General features: G+C 42.1%; 1 protein-coding gene and 1 non-coding gene across 3 annotated transcripts in view; one reads left to right on the top strand and one right to left on the bottom strand.

The window, feature by feature from the left end:
- Positions 1–5,865, bottom strand: part of TM6SF1 (transmembrane 6 superfamily member 1) — an 82,090-nt gene extending 76,225 nt beyond the window's left edge. For both annotated transcript variants that reach the window (XM_077472348.1, XM_077472349.1), the window contains exon 1: positions 5,466–5,865. In XM_077472348.1, coding sequence (XP_077328474.1) covers positions 5,466–5,557 — 92 coding nt within the window. In that variant the 5' untranslated portion in view covers positions 5,558–5,865. The remainder of the gene's footprint in view (positions 1–5,465) is intronic.
- A 5,854-nt stretch (positions 5,866–11,719) lies between these two features.
- On the top strand, positions 11,720–11,910 carry LOC143964576 (U2 spliceosomal RNA). Its single transcript, XR_013271168.1, has one exon. It is a non-coding gene; the product is annotated as a U2 spliceosomal RNA (small nuclear RNA).
- Positions 11,911–17,116: the final 5,206 nt, after the last annotated feature.

Raw genomic sequence — 17,116 nt, 5'->3', positions numbered from 1 at the left:
AGTGAGAAGTGAACTCAAAAATTTACGCCCTTAGAAAGCCTGAAGGCGGTGCTTGGTTTTCGGGGCCCCGTACGCGGCTAGGCTCCCAAAAAGTCCCACATATGTGGTATCCCCGTACTCAGGAGAAGCAGCAGAATTTATTTTGGGGTGTCATTTCACATACGCCCATAGCATGTGTGAGCAATATATCATTTAGTGACAACTTTGTGTAAAAAAAAAAAAAAAATTTTTTTTTTGTCATTATTCAATCGCTTGAGGCAAAAAAATAAAATATTCAATGGGCTCAACATGCCTCTTATCAATTTCCTTAGGGGGTCTACTTTCCAAAATGGGGTCATTTGGGGGGGTTTTGTACTGCCCTGCCATTTTAGCACCTCAAGAAATGAGATAGGCAGTCGTAAACTAAAAGCTGCGTAAATTCCAGAAAACGTACCTTAGTTTGTAGATGTGACAACTTTTGCGCAAACCAATAAATATACAATTATTGACTTTTTTTTTACCAAAGACATGTGGCTGAATACATTTTGGCCTAAATGTATGACTAAAATTGAGTTTATTGGATTTTTCTAATAACAAAAAGTAGAAAATATCATTTTTTTTCAAAATTTGCGGTCTTTTTACGTTTATATCGCAAAAAATAAAAATCGCAGAGGCAATCAAATACCATCAAAAGAAAGCTCTATTTGTGGGAAGAAAAGGACGCAAATTTTGTTTGGGTACAACATTGCATGACCGCGCAATTACCAGTTAAAGCAGCGCAGTGCCAAAGTGTAAAAAGACCTCTGGTCATTTACCAGCAAAATGGTCCGGTCTGAAAGTGGTTAATAGATTCACATCCTCAGTGTCATCTGACCTTTTAGGTGTTTATAAGCCTATGAATACAGCTTGTCATTATCTGTACAGTAAACACAGTCTGCTATGCACACAGTACGGCTCATGGCACATCTCAGCGGTTGGCTGTGTTCTCATGTGAAGAGACAACTAAAACATTGCTGGGTGCCATGCACTAAGATGCTTTTGCCTATGTTGAGGGTCACTAAATGGTTGTGAACATGGACAGTCATTCTAATTGGCACCCAAGTACACCTACCAACAGACCTGTGTTGCTGCATGGGAATTGCAAGAGGCTGATACAAGTCCAAATAGAACTGCATGCTTTTAAATAAAAAATGTAGGGATGTATTAATGAATACAGAACTGCATTAATCTGTGACTTTATATCTGCCTGATATTCAGCTTTAATTTTTCTCACACACCGATAATAGGTTCAGTTGAATAATGTGAATTTTCATTATTATTTAGGTAGTAGATTATTTATAGCTTTATAGTTTGTGTTTATTACTGTGTTTTTTAAAATATATTTTTAATATATGTTTATATAATTATTTATTATTTTATAAAAAAATATTTTGTAATGTTGTTTACTATTATTTATTAATGAAATTATATATAAATATATATATATGTATGTTTGTCAATTCCTGGATTTTGCCCAGAGACCCTATTGCATTTTGTACAGACTTCAGTGTATGGGTAAATTGTCAACCTTTATGGTTGCTAACATCCATGTATAGATTCTTATTGGCCTACACGCTAACCAAGATAATTAAATAGGACAAATAAAATGCCCTATTTAATAATAACATTGTGGTCTTTTCTTCTCAAGTCATACACCATTAAAACAGTATTAAATCTAAAAAAAAAAAAGTGTATTATATTGCAGCTTACCAATTCTCAGATGTGGTGGCTGCATCCATTCTTTTCACCTGGTGATCCAGCCAGTAAGTCTGTTTTTCAACTACCTTTAGCAGACCACACTGTCCAGCAAAAGTAGCAGTTAGTTGAGACGATTCATTTAATATTGTTAGGGGAGCTTACAATGATCAGCTTTTATTCATTTATGAAAAGCCTTTGACCTCAAAAGGGAAAAAAACAGCTGCTGTAGATACTTAAAAGATGTTAGCTGGGGATCAGCTTTAATTTTTTTAGTCCAGTCCATCTAAATCTGCTAGTCCACCTAATACTACCCTCTTCCCAAACTGACTATACTGCTGTTCAAATGTGTCCCTGTTGTTCCTCCATCCGACACCCTATGACAAGAAGTGTGTAACTGGTCAAATTAACAGGTGAAAATAAAGGAAAAAAAAAGCAAAAAAAATAAAACAAATGCAGTCTACACATTTAAGAACTGGTAACTGTGATATATTATATATAATTCCTTATTTTAATACTGCTTTAGGCTGGGTGCACACTGCACGCTGATGCAGCTCACAGAAGGAGTCCCGTGCATCCCGGTTCACCAAAAATCCAGGCTGAAATCGGACCTGAAACGGACCAAAAGACACCCAGGGTTCCCGTGCAAATTCGCACCGGAGCCGGTCACAATCTCCTGCTATTGCGTATTGGATGCAGAGATCCCGCATCCAATTCGGAATGGTGTGAACCTGGTCTTAAGTGTAAAGTAACATCTGTAATGTTGGGGGTTGTTTAGATTAAGTGTAGAGCTCACCAGTGAGTGGAGACCCTGCCAGTTAATGGCTTGTTGGCCCACTTTTAAGAAAGGAAAAAGATCATGCAATCTAAGTTTCCCACACAGGGGGTTTCCACCATTAACACAAAATAATGTTTAGCCTCCTGGTGCTTTTTAGCAGCACCACTGCTCAGACCTTGTGCCTCGGTCTTCCTGACCATGTAATAGTGTCCCTGTATTCACTTGCAAACACTGTACCTCAGTTAGCGCTCTTTCTTCCACAGCTTTGCTGATGCTCAAGTCTACAGGCTTGGGCCCTCTGTTCCATCACAGACTGCACTGCTCGCTTGCACACTTGGACTTCTCGGGAGAGTTGAGCCCAGAACCCTGGCCCTGTCTCTGCAAAAAGCCCAGAACCCGTCTGCACAATCAGTGTCCTGGCTATTCCTAAAACCTGGTCCCAGGATTGGAGATTTCCTCACACTATGAAACCTCCAGGCCCCAAACCGGATTCTACCAACCATGGAGTAAACTAAAAAAAACAGTTTCCTCCAAATTACACAATCATCCTGGAGCCCCTCAACCTGTCTTGTTGAGAATCCTGGGTGACAAACATCATGACAGAGAAACATACTGTCACACAGCCCATCGCTCCAATGAGCGACGAGAAGGCAGAGCGGAGAGCTGCTGATTGACAGTCTACAGCTCTCTGCTTGGGGAGCTCTGACAACAAGCGATTGTCGGTGTTCGATCGCTCGGCTCTCAATGCAGAGGCACTGGGGGACAGGTGCAGCATCGGACCAATGCTGCATCCACCTAGGTAAGTCTGATTCCTAACAAAAAAATCGACCAACCAAGCATTTTCTTGCCCGTGAATCTTCTTTTCTCTCCAGGTCACAGATCATGCACATTTCTATTTCGATTATATCTCTCACGCCTCCCATCATTGATTCTAAATTTCTACATTTCTAAGATGCCCAATCACTAAACTTTGATGGCCACATGAAAAATTGTCCATTGCTGCGGCCTATTAGTGGTGTGAAATTTGGAAGAAAATGCCTAGCTACAGTTTTTGTAAGAAATATTATTTTGGAATTCAACCCATATGGTCTGTTTTAGCCATTTAGTGGTTAAAATGTTATTTTTGTAACATAAACTAAATAACAGTTTTCATTTTAAAGGAGGTAACTTAAAAGCTGTTTTTATGTACTTAATTAGAAAATCAAGTTGCGCTGATTGGTAATTAATACTCTAAGTGATACCTTAATTATGTGACACATAAACCAATTTATGTAATCCTGTGAAAAATAGGATTTTTATAACAGTTTACTTGTAAAATCCTTTTCTTGAAGTACATAATAGGACACAGAGCCTTAAGTAATTACTTAATGGGTTATATGCCAACTTCAGGTGTTGACACTGGTTATACCCAATCCACTAAATTCACTCCCTATATAACCCCTCCTCCTTCCAGGAGCACATCAGTTTTTGTTGCAAAGCAATATACTTAAATTCCCACAAAGAGGGGAGGGACCTCTGTGTCCCATGATGTACTCCAAGAAAAGGATTTTACAGGTAAGCTGATGTGCTCCTTGAAGGAGGAGGGATTATATAGGGAGTGAAATTCCTGGATTAGGTATAACCAGTGTCCATCACCTGAAGGTGCCCTATAACCCATTAAGTAAATACTTAAAGCTCTGTGTCCCATGATGTACGATAAAGAGAGACATTTTTTGATAATACAAAATACAAAAAATACAAAAGGCTTTATTGTCTTTCCATTGAGACCTATTGAATGCATTTGTGTATGAGGCTTTTCATTGGTTGAGGACGCCGGGAGCATTGGCGCACAACACAGAGACCCGAGGCAGGATAATAAGCCATAGGCACCTCTGATCTTCCATAATAGGAGATCATTTACAGCTGGTAGGCGGCAGTGTATCCAGAGGTAGAGGTGCTATCCCATTCCTTTTTTCACTTTTCTTGTGGTGTTTTGTTTGCGTGCCACCGTGGAGGAATACACTGATGTACCATTTTCAACACACTGACTCTTTTGGCTCTTTTTCCATTAAGGATTAATTAGTGACTTTTTCACCAATTGTATTATTTTGTACTATCAAAAAATGTATTTTCACGGGATTACATAAATCGGTTTATGAGTCACAAAATTAAGGTATCACTTAGAGTATTAATTACCAATCAGCCCAACTTGAATTTTTAATTTTTTATGCTATTGTGTGTGTCACACAAGAAGTTGCAGCGGAATTTTAGATTTAGATGAGTGTAAATCATATTCGTTTCACAGATAACGCAGTATTTTATTTTTGTTATGTTTTTATGTACTTGTTATTGGTTTATAAGTGCATTTCCAAAGAAGAGGATAAGAAAGCCTTTCCAAAAACCAGCTGTGGCCATTCCTTATGGTTCTTGGAACATTTAAATTGAAGTACATTAGTGTTTAGTAATAAAATGTGTACATCTACCTTTATTGGAGCTTTATAAATGTCCTCTAGTTTCATCACTCTTTAATGGAGTGATCCGTTGTGCTTGAAGACTACGCACCTCTGTGCAATGGGGATTTCCAAGAACTCTACAGAAATAAGCACTAAAATTAAATGTATTAGAACATTTGACTTGGCCATATACAGTATGACCTTTGCAAGTCACCCTTTTAGACATTTAGATTTTTTAAGCCTAGTTGACAACCGTGTCCCTGTTTAACTTTGTCACCGTCAAACAGAATGTTATTCTATCCCCAACTCAGGCAGCTGATGACAGATGAGTATGGATTCACAGGGACTCCTCTACAGAAGATGAATATATGAATGAGAGATCATGGAAAGGTCTACAATTGGGGTATAAGGTACCAAAAATTGATTCTAAAACAATGTATCTGTTATGCATTATCCTACTGTGATAAAACACAATTAAAACCAACTTCTGTCTATTCAGTGAGGTTCCTTTTAGTTAATATTACTACACTTTATGTACTTACCCGTTAACTGTAGACACATAGTTGAAAAGGTAAGTGACAGGAATGGCAGTTAAGGATAATATAAATACACCGGTTGCAGCAGGTGCGCTCATTATGGTAGAACTTGTCCCTCCTTCAGGAAAGCAGCATCTCCAGCTCAGAGGATGGTGAAGTTCACAATGTGGTGCACCTCCTGAAACAGCTGCTCCATGACACTGCTGCTAGCTTGCTATGCTCTCTGCATTATATCAAACCGCCTAGAAAATCTTCTCAGTACTCTTCCTTTGGATGCAATGCTTGGTGTTCGGCACACACAAGGTTACACACACAGGACACCCGAGCCTTCCCTTGTTCTGTGCAGTGACACTGCTGACTGCTGTTTTCAGAACACAAGCTGCTTCGAATTCCTACAGCGAGTGGCTGGCTCAGGCCAGTGCCAGTACAACAGATTCAGAAAGCTGTGACTTCATCTGATTGAGTAAACCTGGAGCAAATCAGCAGCTGAATCAACATGACATCATACAATTATGTGCAGACTTTCAGAAAAATGTACAGTTTTTAAATGAACTAAAGAACTAAAAGTGAATAATAAAGCTGCATTTAGTCAACCCTGGAAATTAATGCCTGGAACACAACAGGCTGAACGAAAAAAATAAATAAATGGAAGATCTCACAAGGAGCTTGCTGTACTAACTATGCAATGTTAGCACAGCAATCTCCATGCTGAGCTATTTTGTTCTGACGTGGCCCTTAGCGCCCCCACCAGGAATGAATGAAATATTTGTATAGCGCACAACGCCAACTGAATCACCTCAAGGCGCTGTGAAGAGCTTGGTTGCCCATCATCTAGAAGAGGAAGGTCTTGAGTTTTTTCCTAAAGGCCAGGTGGTGTTCTTCCAGGCGGATGTTGGTTGGTAGAGCATTCTATAACCGAGGTCCTTGCGAATCTCCGATCCCCTTTGATTTGTACCGGGATTTGGGCACAAGGAGGAGGTTTTTGTTAGCTGATCGAAGACTGCGGCTTGGTGTGTAATGATTTATTTTCTCAATTAGGTATTGAGGAGCGTCTCTATGCATGCATTTGTGGGTGAGGCAGAGGGTCTTGAATGTAATCCGACTCTTTTCTTGAGGCGCAACGCACATTTCCATATTTCAAAATGGTGCGCCGGTAACAGAGTGCGAATCCCCCATTTACTATAGCGGTCTCAGCGCACGGGAGAATGGCGCATCTCTAATTCAATATTGACAGAAGATGGAGGTGCCAATATTTTGGTGTGATGTGAGGAAGTTTAGTAACAACTGCCAAAGTAACAAATGTGCCCAAAATAGAATGAGAAAGTAACTTTTCATAGAAAGCCTGCTGTGCCTGCAAGTACGTTTGGAACTGCATGAGATCAATGTAAGCAGTGCACATGTGCAAGTGGCTCTTGGGCTCGTTCACATGAGTTTGTTCACTGTGCGGCCAAAGTAAATGTTAAGCAATGTGCATGCAATTGCATGGGTTAGTCTAGGGTTGTGTGGAAGAGGCCCTTGTCCCCCTAAATATGGGAACAGGGTGGTTGACTTTTGAGGTGCCCAAGCCCCTCCTGCCCTCAAGCACCCACCCCCCTTTCATGGGCTAGCTTGCTGTGTGTTTGGCTAGGGGTTTGTTAGTGTGTGGGAGGGGCACAATATTTTTTAGTTTGGGGTGGTATTTTTCACGGTTCTCATTTTAAGCCTTAACAGACCTAAATGGCCTGGTATATATTGGGGGAGGTGGCAGGCTATTTTTTATTTTGGGTTAAAGAGGGATTTCACTGGAAAAAAAAATATTAAAAGCCAGCAGCTACAAATACTACAGCTGCTGACTTTTAATAAATGGAAACTCACCTGTCCCGGGGTCCAGCAATGTTGGAAGCCGAGGCTGATCAATCGCTCGGCTCCCAGCTGCTGCCGCCGCCATTCTAGGTGAGGGAATCAGGAAGTGAAGCGTTGCGGCTTCACTTCCCGGTTCCCTACTGCGCATGCGCGAGTTACGCAGTGCAATAGAAATGGTCCGCGCTGTCTCTGGGACCCGTGTGTGTCCCAGCAGACAGTGTGCTGGGGCAGGAAGAGACATAGACTCCCGTGGGAGTCTATGCCCGGAAGTGGGTGCAAATACCTGTCTTAGACAGGTGTCTGCACCCCCCCCTGAAAGGTGCCAACTGTGACACCGGAGGGGGGAAGGGCTCCGATGAGCGGAAGTTCCACTTTAGGGTGGAACCCCGCTTTAAATTCTTGCAGCTGCAATGTAGATTTGTAAGTTTTCTCTAAAGCTGTACATCTTTGAAGCAGCATTTTGGATACATGCTACAGATTCACCACATTACAGGCAAAGTAAGCCTCCCCAAGTTACTAGCTTTAAAGAAATGTTGCATTTTTAAAGGCACTTCTCCTGGTTTCGTTTTTGGGGTTGTTCAAATTGGTGACATTGATATATGTCCCTCAGGGTACGACCTGGACCCCCATACCCATTTTAAGGCCAATAACTAGAATATAAGCCAGCCAAGTGGGGACTAGCAAAATTAACAAGTCAGTTCCCGTAGACTGCAATGGTATTTGTTGTATAACTTTTTCCCATGTTAGGCTCTTTGTGTGCCCACCTGGACCGAGGGGGGGGGGGGGGGGGGGTATTTGTCCTATCTGTAATTTTGTAGCATGCTGGATGATGTGCTTAATTTTGGACAGGGGGTGGCTTACTTTGTACTAGTTGCATTTGGATTGGTCTGGGCATGCTCAGGGCTTTTTTTTTTTTTTGCTGTGTGAAACACATTTGGGTTGGTTTGGACATGCTCAGGGACTTTGATTGTTTTTTTGTGCTTTTTGTGTGTGAACAGCACCTGGATTTTTCTAGGCATGCTCAGAGAGTGTGTTTTTGGTTTAGTAATTTAAGGTCATCCTTAACAGGTGTACCCACTTTGAATTAATGTCTCTACATTGGGTGAACTTGCATTTTTAGCGTTTCATGGACTGTGAATGTATTTTTTTTCCTGCCTCATTGGCACACAAACCTATGTTATATAAAGTTTGCAGATAGCACTCGCTACTTTGCCTTGTAGAGTTTGTATTTTCTCTTTATATTTTGTTTGTTATGTCTTTGCAAAACAGATGTGTTTTAGAGCAAATATCTTTTACTTTTGTTTATTTTTGGGGGGGGGGGGGGATTTTTGCCTGAAATAATTTTAATGTTGTCAATGTGTCATTTGTAGGTTGTTAGTTTCATTTTGATTTAATTGTCTGTGCTGCATTATTTTGCAAAATCTTCCTCAAGATGTGACTAAAATGTTTAAATCCTTAAGAGACTGTCCGTTTGTGGGCGCAGTGCTTTTAACTCCTGTTAATTTCCTCTGCCAAATGGTCAGACCTCAAAACCATATTCTGCTAGTGTCTCAAATTAACATACATGTGTTTTTTGCTTTCCCTGCTCTTTTCCAAGTCCTGTTTTGTTGACCAATAAAATTTTGTAGCAAATTTTATTGTTTTATGTGTTTTCTTAATAATTTGTTTTGCAGATGTATGCTCAATCCAAGTAATGCATTTTACACCCCCCCCCCCCCCCCCCCCAAACAATGTTTATGCAACAGATTCCCCAGCTGCAGCTTAACTAGGCTGATTGACATGGCAAAACAAAAAAGGTGTGATTTGTTTAAAATATAGTTTTCTGATGCCTTCATGGTAGCATATGTATGGATTGTGCCTATGCTGCCATGGATAGGCACCAGGAAAGGAAAATTACAGAGAGTTAAGTATTAAATTTTCCATTTTAGTGCAGTGGCTCTCAGCCTCAGTCCTCGAGTACGCCCGACAGGACATGTTTTGGGAATTTATCTTAGCTAAATCAGCTGTCAAAAATGCCAAGCCATTGACTGATTTAAAGCATCTGTGTAAAACCTGCAAACATGGCCTGAGCTAAAATCTAGCTCAAGACAATCCTATTATAATTGTGGGCATTTGGAGGGAAACCAAGTGAGTGTTTAAACCCCTGCTTGTCTTTTTTAGGTTGGGCTTTGTGTCCCTTTTCTGAAACGTGGCTTCACTTCCTGTCCCATAGCAAAACAGGATGTGAGGGTAAAACCCTGCCAATGTCTTTGCTTGGGGACACACAGGTCAATCTAACTAGTGTCCCCATTAGGCAAATTGCACTCTAATACTTTGTTGTGTACAACCCAAATTATTAGGTATTTTGGGGTTTATTAAATGCAAATCCACTCTGCAATACAAGTGTACTCGCTGTAAATCTGAGGGGACGCACTGGTGATTTTATCATCCAATCATGTAGAAGCAAAGATGCTGTTTTTTATTTTCCTTGCATGTCCCCCTTGGACCTCTAGCAACTGCACTTCCAAGTGCACTTCTAGTGCAAAGCGGATTTGCTTTTAGTAAATAAACCCCAAGTCCAAGATACCTAATAATTTGGGGTGTACACAGCGAAATGCTAGAGTGCAAATTTACCTAATGGGGAAACTAGTTTGACCTGTGTGTCCCCAAGGAAAGACATTGGTAGGGTTTTACCCTCACTTCCTGTTTGACTATGTGACAGGAAGCGAATACATTTGAAGGAGAAACTGGCAAAATTTGTGCCATCAGGGGTGCAGACATCCCCAAAAACTGACAAGACTTCTAATCCCTCTGCACTCTATCCCCAAGCAAAAATAAGAGAGGATTTCATTTAGTTTAACTTTGCAAAGACACATTCCTAAGTTCAACTGTGATGCATGTCAATGGCCCATTTAGACCTTGTTTAATAGAAAACACCAGTTGCCTTTCACTATAAACATTTGTTAGTCCAGTCCTGCATCTGCATTACTATTAAAGAGGAAGTAAACCCTGATGGGTTTTACTTCCTCTTTGTTCCCTGCAAAGTAAAAGCATAATGGGCTACTATGCATCACATAGTAGCCCATTATGTGCCACTTACCTGCAGAAGAAGCCTGCGATGTTCCCTCTCTCTCTCATCACGTCCATCTTCAACCCCTCTTCCTTCCGAGTCCCTGGACTCCGGCTCTGCTATTGGCCTGAGTCTCGTGACGTCAGTCCCACACATACGCACTGGAGCTGACCGGTCACGGCACGGGCACTATAGAAACAGCACGGATCATACCCTTTCTTTAGTGTGCATGCGCCGATTATGTCAGCGCCGGGTTCTATGGCGAATATCTCCTAAACCGTAGAGGTTTAGGAGATATTTCTAGTACCTACAGGTAAGTCTTATTATAGGCTTACCTGTGGGGAAAAGTGGTTGTACAGGGTATACAGCCACTTTAAATTTCCATAAAAATTGGGTTCCTGCATCTAGATGCGCAAACTGCTGTGTATGTGAAATGCGCAACTGCTATGTGAGCGGATGTATGTACCCATGACGCATATCTGGTTCCCGAAGGCGGTGGCCATCACACATGAATGACATCATGCCCCTCCAGGAAGTTGCTTGTATTGCTGCTAATTTCTTCCCACCACCATGCCCCGTTCACTGTTTTCTGAGGAAGAGATGATCCTTATTTGCAAATTAAGATAATTTTTTTATTTATTTTTACATGGGGTGGTGTTTGTTTTGGTCATGTGTGCATGTCTAAATGATTTGGCCTCAAAACACACACCTACTTCCTGTGTACAGATTCACTTCCGGGCCAATGTATATTGCTTCCTACTTCAGTGTGTGTGTGTATAGAGATATATCTATAGATGTAGGTTCTTCTGTCCACCAGCAGAGAGAAGTTGGGTAGATGCCACACTCCCAATTCTGGACGCATAATAATGGTTTAGCACAGGGGTCTTCAAACTACAGCCCTCCAGTTGTTCAGGAACTACAATTCCCATCATGCCTAGTCATGTCTGTGAATGTTAGAGCTTTACAATGCCTCATGGGATGTTTAGTTCCACAACACCTGGAGAGCCGTAGTTTGAAGATTCCTGATCACTCTAGCATATCTTGAAAAAAAGGTGGTTTCTCATGTGCCTTGTATAATGCCCAAAAAATATTGTTTGAAAAATACAAGTGGGTAATGGCACATCTACATTCCAAATTTGGCACTTAAGATGGTCATGTACTATGCAATCTGATTGGCCAATCTCTGTACAACTCGCTATTTAGGCAAAAGAGGTAATAGGAAGACACACTTGAACAATTAATTAAAATTATAGGAGATCAAACAGGCTCTTGCACTAAATCTAATTTATTACACTGATTGCAGTGTATAGTCACCTTTAAAGATCAAGATCTGAAAATATTAACTTATTGGGTTTAGAAACACTTCTCTATCGCTTCTCGGCCTTTTGGCTAAGATCAAGTGTAGTATCTGTTCTTATCAGTTTAATATCTGATACGTCCCCTATCTGGGGACCATATATTAAATGGATTTTTAGAACAGGGAGATGGAAGAAGAGCTTGCTCTGTCCACTCCACGCATCGACCTGGTATTGCAGTACCTCCAGGACCGGTGCACAAAAAAAAAAAAAAAAAAAAAAAAAAAAGAAACACTTCTCTGTTCTTTGTAATGTATTGAAAGATTTGGGGAAAAAAAGAAAAAAAAAACACATATTTCAAAGATATATTATAAGTGATAGGAATGAGATTGACATTAAAAGGGTTAATTACCTGAGAACACCTACTAATTGCCTAACAAAACAAATCCAATGAGATGAAATTAACCAATTGTATTGGGTGTGCGCTGTTATCAATGAGAAACTGCAGTTACCCTAGCGACAGTTGCAGTTTACATATGCGGGTATTTCTTATCGCTTCAATGTGCGCCTGTTCACACGGTCGATTCATGATTTTTCTGGAGCACCAATTAATGTATGAAGTGGTGCAGTACCTTCTTCTTAGTAAATCACCCCCTATGTGTGAATAATAAAGTTGCATTTATTCAACCCTGGAAATTAAAGGATAAGTGCACTTTTGATGAAGTGTACTTACCCTGTTTGCCCCTGGAAGCAAACCAAACAGATCCCACCTTCCCCTCCAGAGATAAATACGTACCTTGATCTGACTGCTGTGGCCTCCAGGCACCACAAGGCCCTTGTCTCCTATATAGTTAAGCCCCACAGAAGTCTAAGGCTCGGTTCACACAGGGGCAACACGACTTTTGGAGGCAACTTGCACGTGACTTGACGTGACTTGACGTGACTTGACGTGACTTGACGTGACGTGACTTACAACACTACTTTAAGTCGCCCCAGGCCAGGCGACTTGCCGTGGCCAATCAGAGAATGAGCTCTCAGGGGGGAACTCCTTTTGAGAGCTGATAATTCTCTGAGAGTCGCTTCTGTATAGACGGAGATCCGACTTGGAGGCGACCTCCATTGAAATCAATGGGTACCAGTCGCCTACAAGTCGGATTCAAGTAGTACAGGAACCTTTTCTGAAATCGGAGCGACTTCAGTAGTGTGCATTAAGACAGCTCTCATTCACTTACATTGATTTCTACATGTTGTGCGACCTGAGGTGACTTGGGGCGACTTGAAGTCGGATCTGAGTCGCCCCTGTGTGAACCGGCACTTAGGAGACAGAGCTAGACAAGCCCCATAGACATCTATGAGGCTCTACAGTGCAAACAGGACCAAAAGAGTGCTTGTGGAGCTGGATGTAAACAACTCCTGGAGGTCACGGCCAAGAATTTCACAACACCATTTCCTCTATTACCTTCACATGATCAACTATGTAAAATCCTGCTATCATGATAGACAGAAAGCTTTTATATCAAATGTTATAGACAAACTGTTATATATTCATACTTATGCCATGTACACACGATCAAACAATCGGGTGGAAAAGTCCGGCAAACTCAAGTCTGCCGGACAATCCCGCCGTGTGTAGCCTCCGGCGGACTTTTTTTTACCCGAAAGTACGGCGGACTTAGAAAGTAGTTTTGCACTCCAATCTTCCCGCAGGACTTGCATTTCGGCGGACAATCCGGCCGTGCGTATGCCAGTCCGCCGTACTTTTGAAATGAGCGGACTTTTCCCGCCCGGAGAAAAGTCCACTCATTTTGAGCACGTCTCCAGGTAGGCGGGGCCTGCGAAGGATGCGTCGCTGGCCCCGCCACCTGGTATGGACTTAAAGGGGAACCCCAACGCCGAAAAAAATCGGCATGGGGGTCCCCCCCAGGTCCACATCAGACCCTTGTCCAAGCACGCTACCCGGCCTGCCAGGAAAGGCGGGAACGAGCGAGCGCCCCCCCCTCCTGAGCCGTACCAGGCCGCGTGCCCTCAACATGGGGGGGTGCCTTGGGGAAGGGGGGGGCCGCGTGGCCCCCCCACCCCAAAGCACCTTGCCCCCATGTTGATGAGGACAAGAGCCTCTTCCCGACAACCCTGGCCGTTGGTTGTCGGGGTCTGCTGGCGGGGGGCTTATCGGAATCCAGGAGCCCCCTTTAATAATAAATAAATAAAATACAATGTACCCTTACCCATTCACCTGTAAAATAAAGTAAAAAAACCACAACACACAAGGGTTAAAATAGTTTATTGCACAGCTCCGGGGGTCTTCCGTCTTCGGGGGTCTTCTCGCCGGACTCCTCCGCTATCTTCTTCTAGCTCTTTTACTAGCGGAGGAGCCCAGCTTTCTTCCTCGCGGCCGGCCTCTTCTTCCGACTTCAGGGGTCTTGTCCCCCTCTTCGGTTCTTCTGCCGGGCCACCGCGCCTTCTAGCTCTTTTACAGGCGGTGGCCTGGTCTTCTGTCACTGCCGTCGCCGCCTTATTAAAGGGGGCTCCCGGATTCCGATAAACCCCCCGCCCGCAGACCCCGACAACCAACGGCCAGGGTTGTCGGGAAGAGGCCCTTGTCCTCATCAACATGGGGACAAGGTGCTTTGGGGTGGGGGGGCGCGCGGCCCCCCTTCCCCAAGGCACCCCCCATGTTGAGGGCACGCAGCCTGGTACGGCTCAGGAGGGGGGCGCTTGCTCGTCCCCCCCTTTCCTGGCCAGCCGGGTAGCATGCTCGGACAAGGGTCTGATGTGGACCTGGGGGGGACCCCCACGCCGTTTTTTTCGGCGTTGGGGTTCCCCTTTAAGTCCATACCAGGTGACGGGGCCAGCGATGTCTCTTTCACGGGCCCCGCCTACCTGGAGACGCGCTCAAAATGAGCGGACTTTCCTTCCGCGTGTGTGGGCGAGTCCGTTCATTTCAAAAGTACAGCAGATAGTCTGGCGGACTTAGTACGCCGTATTAGTCCACTGAAAAAGTGCCGCGTGTGGGCAAGTAGCCCATTCGGAAAGTCCGGCGGGCAGTCCGGCGGGAAGTCCGCCGGACTAAGTCCACCGGATAGTCTGCTACGTGTGTACGTGGCATTACTCTGTCTCCAATCTTTATAAGCCATTGAACCTTCAATTCACAAAAGCAAGCTTCACCACGAACCTGAAAGACTTTCCTGATACTGATCTGATGGATAAGATATTAGATGGCTACAACACGAGACAAAGAATTATGGTAATTGAAAAATGGAGGGAAACCCAATTTAAAATTGTATATAGGTCCTATGCTTAGTTTCTTAATAATGTAACACTAACAAACTGTCCAAAATGTGACATTCATCGACCAACTTGAGCACACCTATAACACCACTGTCCTAATATCTCTATCTCTTGGGAGAACTATAAATGACCCTCTATTACTTTTATTTAGTTATGAACCTCAGCCTCTAATGCCACAATCTATACCACAATAATAATTTCTGCACTGGATACACATATTTCTTCTGACTGCAAGGATAGTGAAAATTTATAAAGCTCTCAAATTGCTCCTATAAAGAAACAAACTGGATGTTGAACTACATAGTTCTACCCATACCAATTCTTCTTCAAACGATAAAGAATCTTCATTGAAAATGTGCTCAGCCCTTGAGACACTGTAAACTTATGTCCACATTCCAATATATGCAATTTAAAGCAAAGGCTGATGTAACAGACACTGGGCATACTGAAACTTTGTCCTTGACTCGTCATTGGGGGATGGGAATCACTGTGAAAAATATTCTCTATTTCACTTATGTTGGACTCTTAATTATGTCAATTATGTCAATTATTGTTCTATACTTGTTTCTATCTAGTTTGCTCTCAGGGGTAAAGGCCAATCTCATTCCCCTAGGTGATTGGGATAGTTCTTCTGCTTCTGGAGAGTTGAGACCCCATGTCTCTAGCCTGGTTTATTGCTCTTATTTTTTATGCAGCCATATATGTCATGTTATGCTTTCTATTCATGGTCATGATGGTCAATTCTGCCTATGCACACTGTAGATTACTTGTTTACTGATGATAACTATTTCTACTGACTTTGTACCATCCAAAAAATGAAAGATATGTTTTCTGAATCCCAAAAAAAAACAAAGGAAGTATATAGGCTTCCACTGCTTTACCTCCTACCTCTATCACTCTGGTAATGCAAACTAACTACTGTGGGTAGACATATCAGCTTTCATCACCGTTATAACACCACAGTGGTTCAGTTCAGTTTTATGTTCTCAAAGTGATTGAACAACATTCAAGGGGTGGGGACTGGGACAAAGCTATCCTACAAAAGGAGACCACCTGGATCAAACGTCTCAATGCCACAGCCCCCCCCCCCCCCCTGGATTAAATGAAATGATCTCTTATGAACCTTTTCTGTAATGTGCCCTCCTTTCCGGCAGCATACACGTGACCCATGGCTGGGCTGTACGTGCCTCTGCCAACGTATATCGGCATGAGGCAGTCCTTAAGTGGTTAAACGTACTGAAATGTTGTCTTTCTTTTTTACAAAATACTAATATTGTATGTGATTGTAACCAGAGTATACCCTGCAAACTTGTAAAAATTATAAATAAATTCAAAACGGAAAAAAAAATCAAAACAAATTTAAACAAATCAATTGAAACAAACCCTACCTAATGTCAAATAATACGTAAGTACAGTACCAAAAAAATGCTTAGTTATTCTTTTTCTGCAGATTTTTCTATTATTATTTTTTCACCATTAACCACTTTCAGACCGGACCATTTTGCTGGTAAATGACCAGAGGTCTTTTTACACTTTGGCACTGCGCTGCTTTAACTGGTAATTGCGCGGTCATGCAATGTTGTACCCAAACAAAATTTGCGTCCTTTTCTTCCCACAAATAGAGCTTTCTTTTGATGGTATTTGATTGCCTCTGCGATTTTTATTTTTTGCGATATAAACGTAAAAAGACCGCAAATTTTGAAAAAAAATGATATTTTCTACTTTTTGTTATTAGAAAAATCCAATAAACTCAATTTTAGTCATACATTTAGGCCAAAATGTATTCAGCCACATGTCTTTGGTAAAAAAAAAGTCAATAATTGTATATTTATTGGTTTGCGCAAAAGTTGTCACATCTACAAACTAAGGTACGTTTTCTGGAATTTACGCAGCTTTTAGTTTACGACTGCCTATCTCATTTCTTGAGGTGCTAAAATGGCAGGGCAGTACAAAACCCCCCCAAATGACCCCATTTTGGAAAGTAGACCCCCTAAGGAAATTGATAAGAGGCATGTTGAGCCCATTGAATATTTTATTTTTTTGCCTCAAGCGATTGAATAATGACAAAAAAAAAATTTTTTTTTTTTTTTACACAAAGTTGTCACTAAATGATATATTGCTCACAGATGCTATGGGCGTATGTGAAATGAAACCCCAAAATAAATTCTGCTGCCTCTCCTGAG

Source organism: Lithobates pipiens, unplaced genomic scaffold (assembly GCF_037356315.1).
Source record: "Lithobates pipiens isolate NorthernLeopardFrog02 unplaced genomic scaffold, aLitPip1_a1.2 Scaffold_8, whole genome shotgun sequence".
Taxonomy (NCBI): domain Eukaryota; kingdom Metazoa; phylum Chordata; class Amphibia; order Anura; family Ranidae; genus Lithobates; species Lithobates pipiens.
This window is presented reverse-complemented; position numbering and strand designations above follow the sequence as displayed.